The sequence below is a fragment of the Myxocyprinus asiaticus genome, chromosome 43 (genome assembly GCF_019703515.2).
Source record: "Myxocyprinus asiaticus isolate MX2 ecotype Aquarium Trade chromosome 43, UBuf_Myxa_2, whole genome shotgun sequence".
Lineage (NCBI taxonomy): Eukaryota > Metazoa > Chordata > Actinopteri > Cypriniformes > Catostomidae > Myxocyprinus > Myxocyprinus asiaticus.
In genome coordinates, this window is record NC_059386.1 from 27,764,686 (window position 1) to 27,786,786 (window position 22,101).

Consider the following 22,101-nt stretch of genomic DNA (forward strand, 5'->3'; position numbering starts at 1 on the left):
ACTCAATGATGACTCATTCTATGAAATCTCATTACTAAAATCATGTCTGCATGCTATGCAAGCCTTTAGTCATTGTTGAGTTTCCATGTGTACTTAGTTGTTATGTACAATTATTATGTTTTATTTGTTTGGAGAGGCTTTTGGACACTTGGGGATGTTTTTGGACACTATGATAAACTTGATTGCTTTGTCGTACTCTCAGTTACAGTTGACATGATTGGGAACAACACAAAAGCCTCTGAAATTTTTTTTGGAGCCACCTTATTTACACCCAGAGATATATAATATCAAATCAGAAAAATGAGAAAACAAAAGTACGTTTTGGCTCAAGTTTTTTTTGTGATTTTTCAGCTGTTCCTTTCTTTCTTTCTTTCTTTTTTTTTGACAAATTATAAGTCTTTAATTTTGGGTATGCCTCTGAAACAGGAAATTTTTGAAGACACTAGGGCTGCCCCCTAATAGTCGACCAAAGGTTAGCTGATGAGAAGAGTCTTGGTCGACCAAGTTTTGATTGGTCGGTTGGTCGCAGAAAAAAAAAACACAGGAAACCGATGAACACAGGTATTACCGCTGGTTAGACAATAGGTGGTACTTCGGGGTAATTTTCGTTAAGCAGAGTTAAGGTTTAGCCTACACAATAAAGCAAGACACCTTGATTTCAAACTTTGAACTTTATTTTTTATTTATTTTAACTAAAAATTTAAATGAAACTGGAAAAAAATTAAGTGCAATTAAAATGTGTGTTGTTCAACTTTTTGAAAGATAGCTTTACAACAGTTGTGAAGGGCAACATCTCTTTGGAAACTAACCTACTTCATCTGTGCATTCTCTAACGGTCGGGTATTTCGTTGTCTGGGAAAATACATCATGTGTGCGAATAAATTTGTTTTGTTCCCTCCTTCACGATATATATATCGCAAAATCCATTTACATCGGCAACCCCCGGGCTGAGGAATCGGTGAATATTCTTGCTTTAGTGATTTTGCATTGAAAATTAAATTAATTTAAAAAACGAAATTTTTTAAATCAAATACATTTCTAAATTCAAATTGCATTCCAAACAAAATGAAAAAGCAATTAAAATAATGAAGTGATTAAAAAATAATATATATACTGTATATAAGTAACCACCTTTCCATTTACCGTCAGGCATATATCCGTCTAAACATGCAGGCGGAAAATTACTTACACAAATGAAGACATAAAAACAATTATAAATGTAAAAATAATAATTATAATGATGATAATAATCACTGAAATATAAATCATGGTTCAAGGTGAACGTATTTTTGCATTATATTATGATTTAATCACAGATGTATAGGCTGCAGAGTTGTGGTCTCAATGAACTGCTCTGTGGAAATAAAGCGAACTGAACTCAAAGCACCTTCTGAGCTGAGATGTCTGAGATCATTTGCAGCACTCATAGACGATACTCTTCTTGAAAAAAAAAAAATTCAGAAGACAGAAACAAAGAAAGAGTGAGAACCTTTTACATACGCATGTTCCACGAGACTGCACGCCTCCGTACAAACAGCGTGTCATGCATGTGCATAGACGGCTTTTCTGTCATCTGTTCTTAATAATATAATAAAGTGCGTTTCTTCAAGCGCATGTCTGTGTGTCTACAGGCAAATTATTTGTAATATTAATTTGATAATAATAGTAGCCTAATAATAATAATGATAATACTTATTTAATACATTAATGGGAAAACGAGCCAAATATCGTCTTGACATCGTCAAAGGTATCAGCTATTGGTGATCACTCTGACCATCGTCGATCCCCGAGATCATCGTCTGTCGGCACAACCCTAATGTGCATTTCTCTCTATAAATTAACAAAATGTTCAGACAGTCTCCTTGCTGGTTTTTCCGACACATTCACAATCATTACAGCTTTTGCCAGTGTCGTTGCGGCTTGCTTCGTGTGTGTGCTTGTAAAATTTATATTTTAAAGGCTCATTATTACAGTTTAGTATTTCTCTGTAATGTAGAACAGTGTTAGCAATGTTACTTATGACATATTTTCTCAGCCCTGGAACTCAAACCATTTTCTGATGCCCCCTAAAAAATATATAAGTAATTAAATTAATATCATAAACATGCGACTAGCAACTAGTCAACTAATGGCTTAAACTAAATGCTTAAAATATATATATATATATATATATATATATATATATATATATAAATTTTTTTTTTTTTTTTTTTTTTAGATTAAATAGAAATGTGTAATTCCTAAAAACAAATAGGCTAAAATATTTTTGTTTGAGTGTAATAAAATATAACTGTTTTTGTTTGCCTTCAGAAATTCCGAGAGATGACTCGTTTGAATCAATAAGAACCTGATGAAAGGAATTCCAACTCAGTCACACTGTTAGAATAATTTAGTCACATAAATTAGGTGTAAACTTTTTACTTTTTATAGATAACCTTACTGTTGTTGATACCAGTAAATTTACATCTACATCCAACGCAAAATCAATGCTGTAATGTAGAATGAGCATTTCAGTAGGACAAAATATGCAATATTATTGGTGTTTTCACTTATTTCTGAAATATAATAACATTACCACTTTTATTATTAGTTTCTGTCTTCGCATTTTCATTTTATAGGCCCCAGATACAGCCCTCCATCTGTTTGAATTCAAGAAACGCATGTTTTGGTCTCACATTCATGATGCATAAGCCTGCTGAATTTATTAACAAAACTTTAAAATGATGCAACGCATCGAAGTTGCATCGAGCAAATTAAGCAAATACAAATGTTGAGTTTGTGTTTTTTTCTTTTTTTGGTCATCAAACAAAGGTTGAGGACCACTGGCTTAAAGGTGGAGTACTGTATGTAATTTCTGCTACACTAGTGTCACTAAATGAAGTAGCAAAAAGAATGTTTGGTAAACCTGTTTTAAGACAATCTCTTCATCTGCAATTAGTCAAACAAACAGATGCTCCCTTTAACGTTACAGCTTAAACAGTTCACCCAAAAATGAAAATTTGCTGATAATTTACTCACCATCAGGCCATCCAAGATGTATCGGGAGTTTCTTTCTTCATCAAAACAGAATTTAAGGATTTTATGATTTCATTTCACGACTCCAGTCGACAAATAAAGTTCTTCTGAACCCAAACGATAGATTATTTTTAGAAACAAAACAATACTTGTATACTTTTTAACGACACACTTTCTGCCTCCTCCTCCATGTGACACGTGACCTTACCAACAAGCTTACGTCATCCCTCTCATGAGCGCGTGTCACAGAGATGTACAGAAGTGAACATTTGTAGTTAAAAAGTATATAAGTATTGTTTTGTTTCAAAAAATAATCAATCGTTTGGGTTCAGAAGAACTTTATTTGTCGACTGGAGTCGTGTGGATTATTTTGATGCACCCTAAATATGCATTTTGGACCGTCAAAAAAATGAAGTACATTCACTTGCATTGTTTAAAAGAGGAGGCCTGAAATGAAATCCTAAAAATCTTAAATTCTGTTTTGATGAAGAAAGAAACTCAGATACATCTTGGATGGCCTGAGGGTGAGTAAATTATCAGCAAATTTTAATTTTTGGTAAACTATTCCTTTAAGCATCGGATGAATAGTCACCAAAAACTGCCATTGAGATGGGGAATGCTAACGGATAGCTCCAGTTATTATAGACCTACTTGGTAAATACCAGGTGAATATGGATATGAATGTGGTAATCATTCAGTATCATGTATATATTTTTCTATTGTACCACCACAATACTTTTAACAAGGGCAATCAGATAATAAACCTAAAACCAAACACACTTCTTCAGAGAGACTGCAAAGACACACTTGAAGACAGTGAATGACTTTGGAAATAGATGAAAGAGTATTCTGGATACCATCTGCACTTTCATAAAATTCAGAGGTAGCAGTGTGTGTGTGTGTGTGTGTGTGTGTGTGTGTGAGATAACATAGAGTACAGCTTCAGCTCATTTAGGTGCTTTGAGGAATATTTGAGTGGAAATCCCATTTCAAACTACTCAGACACACAGGCAGAGAGACGGCCAGCCAGACATTTAAACATAAACACACAAAAGAGTACAGCGAGTGGAATCTAGCTCTGCGCAGGATTACCTCTCACTCAGACAGACCGATTTGTCTGCAGCACAGATTATCTGAAAACAGAAAAGGATGAAAAGAGGAATCGACTTGAAACAATGTCAGGCGACAAAAGCCCTAAAATCCTTGACACAAGTCAACAGTGTCAGTCTACAATAAAAAGGTGGACACATTCAGTAGTGGCAACCTATATTTTAGGATGTTAATGGTCACGCACCCATTGGCCAGTTGTCATACACATGCTTGGCGATGTCGGCCGCAGAGTCGTTTGGAGAGAACAGGAACTCTTTTGTTTTTCCACTCACCAAGATGAGCCTTAAGTTGATCTGAAACACAAACACAACAATAGATTGTTAGAACCTTTGTTAGAACCACCCCTACACTACCTTTAAAGGGATAGTGCACTCGAACATGAAAACTCTGTCATTATTTACTCACTCTCATGTTGTTCCAAACTCATATTACTTTCTTTCATTCATGAAACACAAAATTATGTTAGTCTGAATGTTGGGGAAAGCCTCAGTAACTGACAGCCTCATTGTGAATGAGTCACGGAAGAAAGTCATACAGGTTTGGAAGGACATGAGGGTGAGTAAATGACAGAATTTTTAATAATTCCAATATTTTTAGGTGAACTAACTAAACTGAATTGGCATTCGCAGCCCAATTTACTTCGGTTTCTGTAATGTGACAGATTTCTGAGTTCCATTCAAGAATGAAGCCAAACCTGAACGTGAATTTGCTAACAAAATTTCTACTGGGTTCCCACACTTTTTGACAATGGCTTTTCCATTACCTTGCGAGTCGTTAATGATCACTGGATAGGGATTTTTTTAATATAATTTTATAGAGATTGTTGTGGCAGATTTTCATCTGAATATAATTTACCAGTCTGTTGAATTACTAGACTTAAACAGTCATACTTAGTGTACAATTAAAAAGGTCTTTAATAAGACCTACAATGGACAGGTAGATGCTATAACACTATCACACCAAATCTTAGCAATATCTAGCTGATGACATTTTTAAGAGTAGAGGAAAACAAGAAAAAAGCAAGTTTTTACATTTTGATGAAAGACTATAAAGGCATTTTTTTCTTTGGAATTATGCACACCAGTGGAAACATTAAGACCATGAACGTATATTACGAAAGTTTAAAAAAAACACATGAGAAGGAAACACTGGGTTATTTAAAAGCAAAAGCTTGACAAGAATGATTTTCATGAGAGACATTAATGTGATTTCATTTTATGGTTTAAGGATGGGGCCATATAATGAGTGGTTAATCTTTCATACAGTATATCCTCCATCGTGTACTTATTTCAGTGAAAGTCAAGCCTTTTGATGATTGTAGACTACCAATGATTCATCAGCACGATTATGCTGTTTGTGCAAGTACTCCAGCAATTAAAATAATTTGAAAAATGTCCATTATCATATTCATTCAGATCACAGAGTGTTGCTCATTTAAAAGCAAAGACCAGAAGAGCCATTCAAACCATATGCTGAGAAAGAGAGAGAGAGAGAGAGAGAGAGAGGCGCTCTGGGCAGTGCATGTCCAATGCACGTGTTACTATGTGTCTGACATCAGAGAATCCAGTATTTTGCCCTTCCTCCCACACTAACACTCTCTCACTGCCAGCTGCAATGATGTAACAGTGAAGACCAGCAGATGGAAACAAAGATCCTCCTAAGCACTTTATAGAAATAGATTAGAGCCAGGAGCAAGCCTGCTCACTCCAACAACCCATCCAGAGAAATCAAAACACAAAAACACATACTTAATTCTTCTTCTAAAGAAAGTGTATCAACCAACAGGGAGACACTCGGTCTGTCAACAGGGCTAAAAAACTAAATTCGAATTTTCACTTAAATATTAACAAAATTCAAATTAAATTAAAAATTTAAAAATGTAAGACATTTGATTTTTAAAGAAGGCACAATAAATCAATATAAACCAAATAGCAGCGTGTTATAATTATTGTTTATTGCAAAGAACATATCTGGCTGTTAACAGAAATGTGTAAAATTATAGTCAAAAGACTTAGCCAGTTCATGTTCTCAAATCTTAAGTAAAAAGTAAAACAAGAAAAGGAACACTTCAACAGACGGTTCTTTGTAAAAAAAAAAAAAAAAAAAAAAAGAAAAGAAAAAAGAAGAGGGTGAGTGAATTATCAGCAAATTTTCATTTTTGGGTGAACTATTCCTTTAAGCATCGGCAGAACTGCCATTGAGATGGGGAATGCTAACTGATAGCTCTCTCCAGTTATTATAGACCTACTTGGTAAATACCAGGTGAATATGGGTATGAATGTGGTAATCATTCAGTATCATGTATATATTCTGCTATTGTACCACCACAGTACTTTTAACAAGGGAAATCAGATAATAAACCTAAAACACTTCTTCAGAGAGATTGCAAAGACACACTTGAAGACAGTGAATGACTTTGGAAATAGATAAGAGTATTCTGGATACCATCTGCATTTTCATAACATTCAGAGGTAGCAGTGTGTGTGTGTGTGTGTGTGTGTGTGTGTGTGAGAGAGAGAGAGAGATAACACAGAGTACAGCTTCAGCTCATTAAGGTGCTTTATGAGGAATATTTGAGTGGAAACCCCATTTCAAACTACTCAGACACACAGGCAGAGAGACGGCCAGCCAGACATTTAAACAAACACACAAAAGAGTACAGCGAGTGGAATCTAGCTCTGCGCAGGATTACCTCTCACTCAGACAAGGAACACTTCAATAGACGGTTCTTTGTAAAAAAAAAAAAAAAAAGAAAAGAAAAAAAAAAAGAAAAAAGTGTTGCACAGTTGCCTCATCGGTGTAACATGGACTCAAGCTTCATAGTACTGGAGGTACCACAGTGTTTTTCATTAAATACAGTTGTATAAATTAATGCTTAAACCACAAGATGCTGATAAGAGCAAAACACAACAGCCAAAGACCACCCAAGGGGCTGTTCACTCCGAACACATAGCTATACTGACATCTTTGACCGTTGCACTGCATCTCTCTCTGTTTTTTCATTATTAGACGCTGTATCAGTTTAAAAGGAAATTCAACCATCTAAACGCGTCACTAAACATCCACATTCTGTTTTCCACAATCTGTTTTATTTGTTGTTGCGTCTGTTTTTAGCCCTTGAATGCGATCAAACAGAACGTCGTTAGTACTTCGTTAGCACAAATCCAAAATTCGAAAGCATGTTTTAGCCTTCAAATGTGCATTTTTAATCTTAAATTCAACAAATATTTGAATTTCAAATTTGACAGCCTTAAGAGATGCACAAATGTATACAATCCGTTGTGTAGCCCAAATAATGGACCCTTTTCACTTTTTTGGGTTTGGAACGGCGAAACAAACTATAGCGGGGTAAACGGCGCCACTAGTATATAAAGGTAAACAGGTAACCATAGCAAATGTTATGCCCTTTGCGCTAACAGCAAAAGTCAAAAATCCACTTATCGTGACTTTCCGAAAGAGGAAAAAATGGAGTAAGGTGGATTACGTCAATAAGAAGAGAAAAACCCCATCGCAAGAACCCCATGTACAGTCATGGGAAAAAGAAACCATTCTATGGTTTTACGTATCAGGACATAATAAAAATCATCTGGTCCTTAGCAGGTCTTAAAATTAGGTAAATACAACCTCAGATGAACAACAACACATGACATATTACACCATGTCATGATTTGTTTAACAAAAATAAAGCCAAAATGGAAAAGCCATGTGTGAAAAACTAAGTACACCTTATGATTCAATAGCTTGTAGAACCACCTTTAGCAGCATTAACTTCAAGTAATCGTTTTCTGTATGACTTTCAGTCTCTCACATCGTTTTGGAGGAATTTTGGCCCACTCTTCTTTACAACGTTGCTTCAGTTCATTGAGGTTTGCGGGCATTTGTTTATACACAGCTCTCCTAAGGTCCCGCCACAGCATTTCAATCGGGTTGAGGTCTGGACTTTGACTGGGCCATTGCAACACCTTGATTCTTTTCTTTTTCAGCCATTCTGTTGTAGATTTGCTGGTGTGCTTGGGATCATTGTCCTGTTGCATGACCCAATTTCAGCCAAGCTTTAGCTGTCAGACAGATGGCCTCACATTTGACTCTAGAATACTTTGGTATACAGAGGAATTCATGGTCGACTCAATGACTGCAAGGTGCCCAGGTCCTGTGGCTGCAAAACAAGACCAAATCATCACCCCTCCACCACCGTGCTTGACAGTTGGTATGAGGAGTTTGTGCTGATATGCTGTGTTTGGTTTTCACCGGATGTGGCGTTGTGCATTATGGCCAAACATCTCCACTTTGGTCTCATCTGTGTAAAGGACACTGTTCCAGAAGTCTTGTGGTTTGTTCAGATGCAACTTTGCAAACCTAAGCCGTGCTGCCATGTTCTTTTTAGAGAGAAGAGGCTTTCCATGGCAACCCTTCCACACAAGCCATACTTGTTCAGTCTTTTTCTAATTGTACTGTCATGAACTTTAACATTTAACATGCTAACTGAGGCCTGTAGAGTCTGAGATGTAACTCTTGGGATTTTTGCAATTTCACTGAGCATTGCACGGTCTGACATTTGGGTGAATTTGCTGGGACGTCCACTCCTGGGAAGATTGGCAACTGTCTTGAATGTTTTCCACTTGTGAATAATCCTTCTCACTGTAGAATGATGGACCTTAAATTGTTTGGAAATGGCCTTATAACCCATCCCAGATTGATGGGCAGCAACAATTGCTTCTCTAAGATCATTGCTTATGTCTTTCCTCCTTGGCATTGTGTTAACACACACCTGAATGCAACAGACCAGCAAACTGCTAAAACTTCAGCTTTTATAGAGGTGGTCACACTTGCTAATGATCAATTAATCAAGGGCATTTGATTAGCAGCACCCGGCTACTACTTAGCCTCTTAATTCCTATGGAAGCAGTAAGGGTGTACTTGGTTTTTCACACATGGATTCTCCATTTTGGCATTATTTTTGTTAAATAAATCATGACACGGTGTAATACGTCATGTGTTATTGTTCATCTGAGGTTGTATTTACCTAATTTTAAGACCTGCTAAGGACCAGATGATTTGTATTATGTCCTGATATGTAAAACCATAGAATTCAAGGAGGGTGTACTTTCTTTTTCCCACGACTATATGAAACCCCACCACAGCACTGTTGAGTAGTTTGATGGATTTTTTTGATAATGCCAGGTAATATAATACAAAGTTATGTGATATACATTACATTAAATAATGTACATTACAAGATAAAAGGTTTGTTAGATTTACCATGCTAATATAAAGCTTAAATACATCATTGAACTCTGTGAAAAGTTCCACAGTTGGATGAACACACAAACATACACATGCAAATCTAATCAAGGCTTTTCCACACTGGCTCAGATTAGCATGTGGTGATCCCTATTTTACGAAGCTTCTACTCAGGAAGGAAATACCAGAGGAAATCCACTTATCAAAATATTTCTCAGCACACAAATTTCCAAGCCACTCCTCTGTTTCCAGAGATTTTAAAAGATTTTAAGCCTTTCTAAATGAGTATCTGTCCGAATGCAGGAAATAGAATTAGTGCAAGGTGCAACAGAAGATCGACTTCCTCAAATTAGTATTCATTTCCTCCAGATGTAAAGACAAGAAGTTCTTAAACTGGCCTGGAACAAAAATGTGCCTGATCATACATGCTAGGTAACATAGTGAATAGCGATTAATTGGCGGATATTATCTGCATTGACCGATTTCTGTACTGGCTTGGTTGGATTAGAAGTGGTGTGTCAATTCCAAATTTTACCAACATCTTTTTCAATAAATATTGTGCATTTTCTGTTCTCAAATATGTTAAGAGAATTTTGATTACATTTTGAGTAAAATAAGAATCAGTGTATTATATTCCAAAGAAATAAAATAAATGCTTGTCTTCTTAGACATTTATTAAATCTTCAACTGACGTCACCAATTCCACTTATTTTTCAGCCCCTCCAGTCATCTAGCATACAGAGCCTACTTCACAATTAAATTAATTCCTGATGGATAAAATCAAGAGTACCCTACATTTTTTTCTTCTTATCCGATTTCACTCTGTGTCAGGGATGTGCAGAGAATGAGAGGCTCAGGACCCAAGCGCAGAGTAAAAATAAAGGAATTTATTTAATACAAAAACAAACACAAACAAAGGAAATATAATCCAGGCTGGGGCAGGGGAAACAGGAAACAGGACCGACCAGACCAAGGTAGGGATGGGAATAAAAGACAGGACCAACAGACCAACAAGACTAGACTGACTGGAACATTAAAGACCAACTGGATACACAAGCACACAAGACGAACTGGCACTGGACAGCACACACAAGGAGACTAAAATAGGGAAGGAAATCAAACAGGTTAATGCAGAGCAGGTGTAACAAATGAACTAATAATGGGCAAACAAGGATGCAGGGTATGACGTAAGACAGAGAGACACGCGGCAATACAGAAGCAAAACAATTCCACGTGCTCTCACAAGACAACAAAACACCCGAATGGCATGAGCGCACATTGCCATGACAATAAGGCAATATACGCTCATGCCAACCGACAAACAAGACGAGAGAATGCATAGCAATGCCAAACAAAGTGATGCCACGCATTCTCATATTAAAAAAAAACCTGAGCGTACATTGCGAGGCAAACGCCACGCGATGCACACCACAGGCGACAAAAACAAGACAGAAAACCTGTGCGAGAGTTCGGCCACACACAAAACCCGAAATCTCAGACCGAAGTGACCGAACTTATGCACAGCGTGAACACAGCTTGCGTCCCAGGTGCGAAGAGCAAAGCGTGCACAATGCAGAACATGGATCATGAGTGTCTGGATCCCAACACAGACCGAAACTGAACCAGACAGGGAAGTCAGGATCCAGACACCATGCTCCGGACATGAAACACAAGACAGCTTGTGACCCGGGCGCGCAGTGCAACGCGAGGCGCACCCGTGTTCGCGAGAGACAGACAAAAACTACAGACGCGAGTGCCTACTGCCAAGATGACACAAGCGTGATACACTTACGTCAATAACAGACAGAACATGGAAAATGAGTGTCCGTATCCCGACATAGACCGAAACCGAACCAGACAGGGAAGTCAGGACCATGCTCCGGATATAAACACAAGAAAGACTGAAGAGCGCACGGCAGGGAAAAAAACGAAGCCATGTACTCACATGAAGACAGACAACGAAACACAAGACAGACATGGGACAATGATGACACGACCTGTCAGACAAAAACCGAGACTAACAGAGTGACAGGACTGTGACACTCTGGAATATGCAGCGTTATGGAAGTAAAATGGGTCGTAAATGCCCATATTGGTTAATCACTAGTTGTCAAGAAATATTATTTAACTCAAACTGAAAATGTTCCTTGCAAGGAAAATTCACATATCAAACACACACACACACATAAGAGTGTGTGTCTCATTCTCTCAGATCGACTCACACAGAGAGCTAGCATTTTCCAGAGACTGGCTGATCAAAAACATCAGAACGGCAGTTTTAACAAAAGAAAACACCTCCTTGTTTCCATAGAGATGGTAACTGTGGCAGCGGTTCCTCAGTAAGAGTGCTGACCTGAATCACCTGCAGGCAGACACTTTCTCCATCTCTCTCTCGCTCTCTCTTCATCTCATCTTTCATTCTGTCACTCCATCTTTTCCCCATATTTTTTTCTAATGATGACAGATGTAAGTTTCATCTTAACCGGGTGAATGCCAATAAGCTGTGCTTGTGAAACAGACAGATGTTGATTTATACGATGTATCCAGAGGTACGCAGAAAGGGGGGAAAGCTGTTCTAATCACAGAAAAATTTGTTATGGTGGAATACGTCTGTCCTAACACTCCTCTTGCATCACACTCTAGACACTGCAAGTAGTCTCCTTGGTGACCAGGCAAAATCTCACTATGAGGTAATGCGGCATGCAGCCTTCAAGGAACTTCACCAACAGCCTCAGTTGATAAGAACCACCGGGGAATGATTTCATTATCAATGGTAAGGTTGACATCTGTCTGGCCGGGAAGCAGGTGGTTCCCTTTCTAAGAATAGTAGTTGCTTTGCCAGACATTCTTAAAGTCAACATTCGGAAAGTGCAAACTACATATTTTAAAAATCGGTTGCTTGAAAGACTAGTAGACTAATCAGTCTTAAGGAAGCCCAATATAATTAGACTGGTACAATCGTGATAAAATAATTTCCTAAAGGAACAAAATCATTTGATGACATTTTTTCTCAATATTAAACTTTGAAATTGATTACAGAAGTAAAAATGTGTTGCAAATGCCATTTCACATTGTTTTTACACTGTTCCATAGTCTGTCTCACTGCTGTATCATTACAAATTATGCCCCAGTGCGGGAAGCCCCGGTTCTATGCAACTAAACCTACAGAGGGAATCTTTGATGTAATCACCCAGCGCTCTCCTGCAAACACAAACACACATTCCTAGGGGAACAGCAACGTGTAACACGTCACTCATGAGGCTACAGGGCAGAGACAGGATCTCCACTGTGATGGAAATATTTACTGATTACATTTGGCTTATGCGAAGACTGCATTCATACCAGAGTGCAACAACCAGGGCACCGTTAACCCAATGGGCAACATGGGCTGTAGCCCAGGATCCTGCCACTGGCGCCACCGAACACTGTAAATATTATGACTCCTCTTAACAGTTTTCCTGAACTCTCTTGCCACTCTTAGTCTGCTATTGTTTACACAAACTAGTAAATTACAGGTAGTCCTGCCCCCTTTGAACCACACACTTTTCACAGGGGGATGTTGGTTCACAGTAGAAAATGATGTATTTCTTTGCATTACCGATCTGAAGTGGCCTGTGTAGAGCTCTAGAATATGTGACCTAATTAATATTCATGAGCTAGCCAAGGCTCCCGGGGAGGCTTAACAAGGTCCTGACAACAACATACAGCATATCAAGGGCATTGTCAATGCAGCTTTTCCATGTAGACTGAAAATGTAGTATTGATACTCTCTTTTTTTTTTTTCCTTCAATTTGGAATGGCCAATTCCCAATGTGCTTTTAAGTCCTTGTGGACTTAATAGTGATTTGCCTCAATCTGGGTGGCAGAGGATGAATCCCAGTTGCCTCCACATCTGAGATTGTCAACCCACGCATCTTATCACGTGACTTGTTGACCATGTTGCCACGGAGACATAGCGTGTGTGGAGGCTTCACGCCATCCACCGCGGCATCCACGCTCAACTCACCACACGCCCCACTGAGAACGAACCACATTATAGTGATCACGAGGAGGTTACCCCATGTGACTCTACCCTCCCTAGCAACTGGGCAAATTTGGTTGCTTAGGAGACCTGGCTGGAGTCACTCAGCATGCCCTGGGATTCAAACTAGCGAACAAGCGAACTCCAGGGGTGGTAGCCAGCTTCTTTACCACTGAGCTACCCAGGCCCCCTGGGTACTTTGAGAAATAATAAAGGGTTTTTAGTTGAATGACAAAACTATAGTCTGTTGTAGTGGTCAACCAATATGGGTTTTGCAATGTCCAATGTATTTGCTGATAACTCATATCAGATTGTTTCTCATATTCTGTTTAAGTTTCATGAGAGAAACGCATCAAGTAAGCCACATCTGTTTATAACATCTGCAATTCTATGATGTGCACAAATAAACAGCTTTAAGTCTGTGAGTAAAACAATACATCTGTTGTATTCTATTCATTCATTAACGTTAGCAACTGTGGATATTTCTGATATTTGCAAACCTCTTTGCTATGCATTAATTATCTGGTTCACTGACTGAATGTTTTTTAACGAGTGTGATGAAGCATAATTTTGTGGGCATGTGAGGAGTTACGTTTGACAGCGGACTAGCGTTTGTTAGAACAGTAATGTTATGATGGACAAAATATTTAAACTGGTTGCATAAATGCATAAAATATTTTTTTATAAAAAAATAAAAACCATCTCTATGACTGATGTTTTCATCTGTTATGGTGCGCGTGTTTGACCAGCCGACATCAGTTATGTATAAATTATGTATAGGCCTACAAATAGCTTCTGACTATAAATTGCAGGACCTTTCAGTTGATGTAAAAATTCACGACTTATATTCTGGAAAACATGGTATTTATTTTGTGGAATTTTATAATTTTCCACGACACACCTGACAATCTTTCACGGCACACCAGTGTCTCTAGAGTTTACTCAGAATGGTGCAAAAAAAAAAAACATCCAGTGAAATGGCCAGACTGGTTCAAGCTGACAGAAAGACTATGGTAACTCAGATAACCACTCTGTACAATTGAAGTGAGCAGAATAGCATCTCAGAATGCACAACACATCGAACCTTGAGGCGGATAGGCTACAACAGCAGAACACCACATCAGGCACTTTATGAGGACCATAGTGGAAAATCCACATGTTGCTTTCATGTACCATGAAATTATTCTAAATCAGCCGAATCATTGACAATACTGTGTTGTGCGAGCAACCTCCGAGATACAGGTTCTGGTCCAGTGAGAACCAGGAAGTAATCATTTCACATACACAATGTTGACTGTTATTCTGAGGTTGTATTTTTGCTAAAAAATTACATTTTTACTCCACTGACTTTTAGGTTTAGGTGTGGGATTAGAGTTAGGAGGTAGAGTTAATAAAATATATATTTCTGTTGACTGTATTATATAATTTACAACTAAAAATACAACTCATTTTGGCGCCACTCTGCGGACATTTCAACCGGAAATTGGGAGCTCAGACGTGCCCATACATTTCAACAACACGTCCAGCTTTGGTCACGGGGGGACAGTTATTTAAATTTCTGTAAGCACAGACCGATTTCAGCAGCAAAACTTTTGACCTACTGTTGCCGAATTCACTGTGTGATCAGTATGGTGCTCTAGATATTGGGAATCCCAAGTTTAACAGGAGATTCTCAGTTTGAGAAAGAAAAACAGCCCATTGGTTCTGCCAAAAACATGTGACATAGTGGGTGAAAGAAAGAGAGAGAGAGAGAGAGGCAGAGATAGAGAGATATGCTGACAGAAATGAGTATGTCAGACAGGGCGTCTGAACTAAAAGCAGCCACAACAAATGCTGACCACAGTGGATGTGACACGCCGCCCGGCTTTGCCCATCTCAGAATAGAATTCTGCCAGATTTTTCTGGGAATGACATTTATGCAATAGGGAACAGACCCACACAGCACTTATGCAACCATACATCAATGAAAGCAATATCAGAAACTACGCCTCCAGCAGAGATTTGTCCATTTTTGGAGAGAGGAAATTAGCGTGATCCGCTATGTTTGTGTAAGCAGTTTAAAAAACAATGACGTGGCATTACAAAGCAAATCAAGGCACCTGCATCATGTCTGGCTCACAGAAAGAGCCATTAGGGATTAAGACCATACAAACCTATTGTGTGCTTTAGATTCACAAGAACACAACTTACTTTCAAGCTGTTCCTTCAGTTTAGCATAGAACGGACACCCAGTATGTGCTCTAAGGCCTTATTTACACCTGGTATTAATCCGTCTCGAGTGATCTGATAATAAGTGGTCAGCCAAGATATTTTACACCTGCTATTAAATCAAATTGACCTACTATGCATCACCTAAAGTTTAAAAACCTTTGTTTTGACGCAATAAGTATGTGTTACATGAGTAGGCAGTCCCTCGTTGTCTGGGTAGCTACAAATGCAATATGGAAATATGTGCCCCTAACCTGAAAGTGGTTTGAGTGATCAGATCACAATGCATCTCCAAAATACATTGGATCCTGTTTAGACTTGTATTTAGGACTGTCCACTTATGATCAGATCATCCAAAATGAATTAATACCAGGTTTAAATGGAGCCTTTGTCTCTCAGAATTATATATTGGGGGGTATGCTGGGGTGGGGTTAAAAGAAAAGCCAAGACAAAAAGTTAAAAGTTAGAGATGGCAAAGAAAACTTGAGAGAAAATTTAATCATCTGGAGAAACCACGAAGCCCAGGATAATGTTGTGCTCCTCATTAGTGAAGGTACCACTGAAGCTTCATGCTGGAGTAAACATCACTATGGTTATATTATACTGTATTGTTAGCATTTAAGTTGCAGCCAAATGCAATGAAACAAATGATGAATATAGGCTAATAATCAAGAACTAAAACCTATGAAATGTCTTGAAAATCCATTTCTGTCTGGTACAACACTCATTCATTCTGCTTACTGGTTTCAGAACTTGGGTCTATGTGTAAACTCAAGCTAAGTCTTAAACAGACTAGACAGAGAAAGGAAGCTATCCATCTTTCCCCTGTCAGCACAGTGTTGGTTCAAATGAGCCCATCTCTTTCTCCAGGAGTGTGTGATGTAGTTGAGACAGAAGTGGTTTTGAAGACTGTGATCACACCCCCTCATCTCCCCTTAATCAGACAGTATCCCTCCCGCATATCTGAGAAAGTGCGAAGCAGAGATTTTCGGAGAATCTCATTCCAAGAATAGAAATGTGTTTTCTTTCCTCGGCCTGAAATAGGGGTATTCCGTACATACCTGGACATATCTGTTTCTGAAGATTTGAAGTGTTTGGACACTTGAAAAAGGGCTGGGCGCCACTAGCGCCACCGAACAGAATTGCAAAAATGTACTTTTGTTCTCAAACAGCTTTCAGAATATGCCCCGTCTGCTGTTAAACTAACAAAAAAATAGTCCCGCTCCCAACTCACATCATTGGTTGAATCAGTGTTATTGTGCCGAATGGACAGGTCGCTCAAAACTAATTTTTATAGTGCCACAGAGACATAGTTTACAATTATCAAGAAAATTAACCTACAAATGGATTACTTACAGTTGTCTCTGCATATCAAGCTACAATAAGATATTTTAACAGAAAAATGTATAACAAAATAATATCAAATATATTGTTAACATATCAATATATTGTCCAGTCCATACTTGAAATCAACAAAATGTTCCTTAACTTCATTTAATTACAAAGTTGAGACAGATGATAGTTTATAAGTAAACTGATTTTGCTATGTCAAAAACAGTATGCAAATAATTTGGAGTAAACAACAAACCATTTGTTTTGTGGACAGTTTTTATTTTGTTTTATTCTAAAAGGAAATAAAGAGGCAGGAACCTCAGACTGCAGGTATGTTCTGTCAGGTACGGTACAAAGTGTACAATCCAGTTTTTTTTATTTCTCTCTACATGAGAAAGGACAGGTCGGTTCACTCTGTGAAGGGGATACAATTCTTTCTCTTGTGAGAAAGCCAAAAATGCTAAGCACAGTAAACCTCCCATTGTGTGCACAAGGATCTTTAACATTACAGGTCACCTTGACCTCTGTCTTTTTGAAGAGAGTTTGTAATGGTTTGGAGAGGATTATCTTGCATTAGCTGGAATCAAAATTATAAACATTTAGAAAATGACAGAAAGAAACTTTTTTTGGATATGGGAACGGAAGGATAAATATCGCACTTTAACTAAGGCTAAAAGCACAATGACTTTTGGCACGTCTGGTAATACAGCTAGCTCATTCTGCCACAAGTCTCTAGCCAACTTAATGAATGGATTTCAGCAAACAAAATGATTCATAAATTCCTTTCATGACATTGAAAGAATTGTTTCTAGGGCTTAAATCTGATAGAATGAGACCCGGCCATTTATTAATATGCAATATCTTTCAGTTGTGCATCAGACTCTTAAATTCTCATTATGAAGAGCCCCACATATAGAAAGTATTAAATAACAAGAGATCTGTGAATTAGATGGCACATTTAGATATGGGAAATTAAAGTGAGAAAGGAAGTTGTAGAGAAATTGTCTGGTCCCTGTCTATCTTCATGACCTCTAGGGCTGGCACAAAATTATGCAGGAATTTCAGAACTGAATCACACTCATGGGCATGCACATACACACACATATAGGCAAACACACCATGTACAAGCAACAAAAGTTGAGTTGATATGAGGGTAGGATGATCATGAAGTGATTGATTTTGCTCTCAGGTGCATTCACCTCATTAAAAAGCGAAAAATGGAGGGAAAGATAAGAGGTTTTCATCTTAGAGCATAGGCTCGTGATAGATAGATAGATAGATAGATAGATAGATGGATAAGTTTCAGTTTTCGGTCACACAAAATTTTACTTATAAAACTATCTGGGAAAACACGTACCACACACACACAAGGTGCCAAAAACGTTTCACTTCCTTGATAGATTTTTCCATGATGAACCAGTCTCAATAGCTAAGTGAAGAGTTATAATTTTGCAACCATTTCCTCAAGATTCCAAGAATGTCCTTTAGTCCCATTATCACGCTATTTGTCTTCTCCCCGACTCATTTGAGCAAATCACATCATAACCATTAGAGCCAGAGAGCGAGTTTTAGCTTCTGTACTTAATTACAAGCACAGCACAGCAGCAGCTGCAGTCTCAGCCTGTCCGGATGCCCCATCAGCAGTCCTGAAGGACAATCACTAAAACAAACATACTCACACATGCTCATCCAGCCCAAATGACACATCTCAACGGAAGAGACAATAAGGGCTTGGGTGGTAATATCATTGAAATCAATACAGGGTTGTCAGATAACATGCCAATTACAAAAACATAAGTGGTCAAGTCTTTAGGGCTAGGTATCGATACAGATTTCCCAATTCGATTCCGATTAGCAAGTCCCGATTCAATTCCAATTCAACTGAATATTGATTAATTTGGGTATATTTCAGTTATAATGTCTATTCTGCCAACATACCTGTATGAGAGCAATTTGACAATTCTCAATAGCAATTTCAATACCACTAAAATACTAATTTGAGTAAACACTCTTAAGTTATCAAGAAATTATTCAAGCTAAGTAAACAGTCAGTAATAAAGAACAAAGAAATAATTTACGAACAACAGAATAATGCAAATTAAGAAAACTGTTCAAGTAAGCATTTAGAAACTGAAACAAAAAGGAGCCTAATGAAATGTAACATATTTGAATTGCTTGTCTTCAATTACTGGTCGAGTAAATAATGAGACAGTTTAAATTTGGGGGGAAAACTATCCCTGTAACTGCTGACCCAGTAATTAATTCATAATTTTAACAAACTGAGGGGAAATCACTAAGAATGGATTGTGCCCAGTAAAAGCACCGGTCTGCGCTAGTTTAGCACATGATTCACATAAGGAATTATGTAGATCAGGCAACGGCGCAAATGTGCCTAAATCACTGCTGTATGAAAAAAATTACAGCATGTACTGCATGCTCCGGAGAGGTTTTGTTGCGAAGCAGATTTATGAGTTAATTATCAGTAGTAAATCCTAATTTCATGTTAATGTCAATCTTAAGTGAAAATGCTGAGTTTTTGCTTTTGCATGGCCGTTCACTTGTCAGAAGACAATGTATGAGCACAGTACATGCACGCGAGCAGGAACAGTTTTATAGTTTTACGTTTGATAGTTTTTTAACTATTACGTTTCCCAAAGTTTTCTCAGTTCTGACAAAATAAACTTCTGTCAAAGCTTCCTATGTTATGACGTAGTTATGTACAAAAGAAACGTAAGAGCATGGTCAAATATATAAATCTGAAATATAAATTTGATATTCATGAGAGGCCACATTATATAATATATACAATGTGTTCATGTATGGGCACATGGATATATAATATATACAATGCCACTCTAAAATACAAGGCTTTAGTTTATTTTATTTCTACCCCTTTTTCTCTCACTTTCTTGTACATCATTCATTGAATTCATATGACTATATATATATATATTGTCAGTAGTGATGAAGCAAACAGTCGCTATTTGGCTTTGTAAGGCAGTGTTTTATGTTACTGCTGAACAACAAACACATTTGGCCTATAATATTTTAATTAATATTTTCATTAATTTCAGATAGCAAGTGCTTTGAAGAAGGCAACAGTGTGGGAGAAATGTATTAAAGTGTTGCCATTGAAAGTGACACTTCCTAATGTTCAGCATTATTTTACATTAAGTGAGAAGTTTTCATTCATATTATATATTTAAAAAACTATCGATTAATCAGCTATCGGCCTGTTTTCCCACCTTAGTTATCGGTATCGGCAAAAGCCACTACCGGTCGACCTCTACTCCAGACACCTGAATTTCTTTAACATAACAAAAGTGCACTTGACTACACTGCACATCTGGATAAAATGCCAGATTATAACACTCTTCTCCATAATTTGATCATTATTTTATGAACTACTAAAATGATTGATAGAAAATGTATACAAACATCTCTTTTATATAAAACAAATTTCACCACCTGATTTTATCACTGGCAATTTTTGTGAATGAAGCGCAATCTATAATTAGCCTAATTTACATAGAAAGTATGCGTGTTTGCTTGGATAATGACAATGACAATTTAAATACAGACACACTTTGAAGGTTGCGCTGTTAGATGATATTTGTTCTACAACAGAGAATGTAGCCCAGCCATAACAAAATGCACAGAGATTTTCCGCTTGGCTAGAAAAGAAAAGAAGAAAGCTAGAAATGTGTAGCTTGTGTAGGATTATTCTGCATACAAGTATTAGTGAAAATACAAAACGTGCTAAGATGCTCTTTTTGAAATACAACTCATAAAGCTTTGAGGAAAATGTGAAGACTAAGTAAAAATAAACTGTAATTCTAGACAGAAATGTGCAGCTTGGATTATAATGCATAAGGATATTGGTGAAAGTTAAAGTATTCTTTTTAAAATACAACTCAAATATTTCTTTGATGGATGTATATTAGTGCTTCAACATGGAGCATTGGGAGGATATGAGGATAGAAAGAAGATTCAAGATAAAAGAAAGAGAGGCAAAGAGCAAGAAAGATAGAGAGAGAATAATATCTGCTTTAGCCAGATGAAGGCAGCCAGCCTCCTGCCCTGCAGGCCCTGCCCACATGCCTACTGCTGAAAAAGGGCAGACATCTGCAGAAAGAGAGAGAGACAGAGTAGGGGGAGGGAGCCATTCACTTTCCTTTAACATCATTTGAAATGGCCTTCTGATAGAAATGGCCTTTTGATAGTACTGTATTTCCGCCATGTATTAGACTCCAACAGAAACATCTAATTTCATCTTATATTTCTATCATGTACATTTTCTCAGAATTATTGCAGCATTGCAGGCAAAGCTCATCACACTAACTTCATGACTGAAAATAGCTGAGAATAATAAACTAATATTTGTGCATTATTATTATTTCTTTTATCTTTCTGTAGGGTGAACACAGAGATTTTTTTTTTTTTTTTTTTTTTAAGTAGAAGTAATGATGCTGTTCTTTCTCAAGGCTTTCACCTCATTATGTATGTCAAATGGTATTAAAGGAGCGCCTCTTTTCCAAAACAATGGAAGCATTCACTTTCATTATCATTTCACCATTTCCTTTCATTGTATGGAAGTGTAAACATTATTTAAAACTACTTTAGTGTTCCATGGAAGAAAGAAAGTCATATGGGTTTGGAACAATATGGGGGTGAATAATTGACAGATTTTTAATATTTGGGCAAAAGCAAACTAGATTAGAGACAGATCGCGGATTAGGTCATGTCTTTTCAGCAGAGGAAAAAATGTTTGGCAAGGAGGTGAGAGAGGCACAGAGAGGCCACTAGGATACGAGATTTGAATCTGTGACTTCACATGGACACACGTCCACACTAGAGCTGCACGATTTATCGTTAAAAGATCGCGATCTCGATTCAAACACCCACATGATCTCATTTCTAAATGACAACGATTCTGCAATGTATATTAACTTTCCCAAGGCATGCATTTGTAAGGCGGTCAAATTTTAATTCGAAATTCACTTCAAGACGCATTTTTAAATGTTGATCTTTTAAACTTTATATGGCATCTACAAAACACAGCGCTCCTGCACGAGACACTGAATAAACTAAAACGCAATGCCAAAGATGTTTGTCCAGCACAGTGCTTTACAGACTGCAGGGTGCAGCCACAATTAGCCAGGAGTGTGACAGAA

The 22,101-nt window shown here is 37.6% G+C and overlaps 1 protein-coding gene across 1 annotated transcript in view; it reads right to left on the minus strand.

Moving 5' to 3' along the window:
* LOC127433687 (ubiquitin-like protein 3) overlaps positions 1-22,101 on the minus strand; it is a 49,159-nt gene that overhangs the window by 15,309 nt on the left and 11,749 nt on the right. Inside the window, exon 2 of the mRNA XM_051685780.1 lies at positions 4,310-4,418. Coding sequence (XP_051541740.1) covers positions 4,310-4,418 — 109 coding nt within the window. The remainder of the gene's footprint in view (positions 1-4,309; positions 4,419-22,101) is intronic.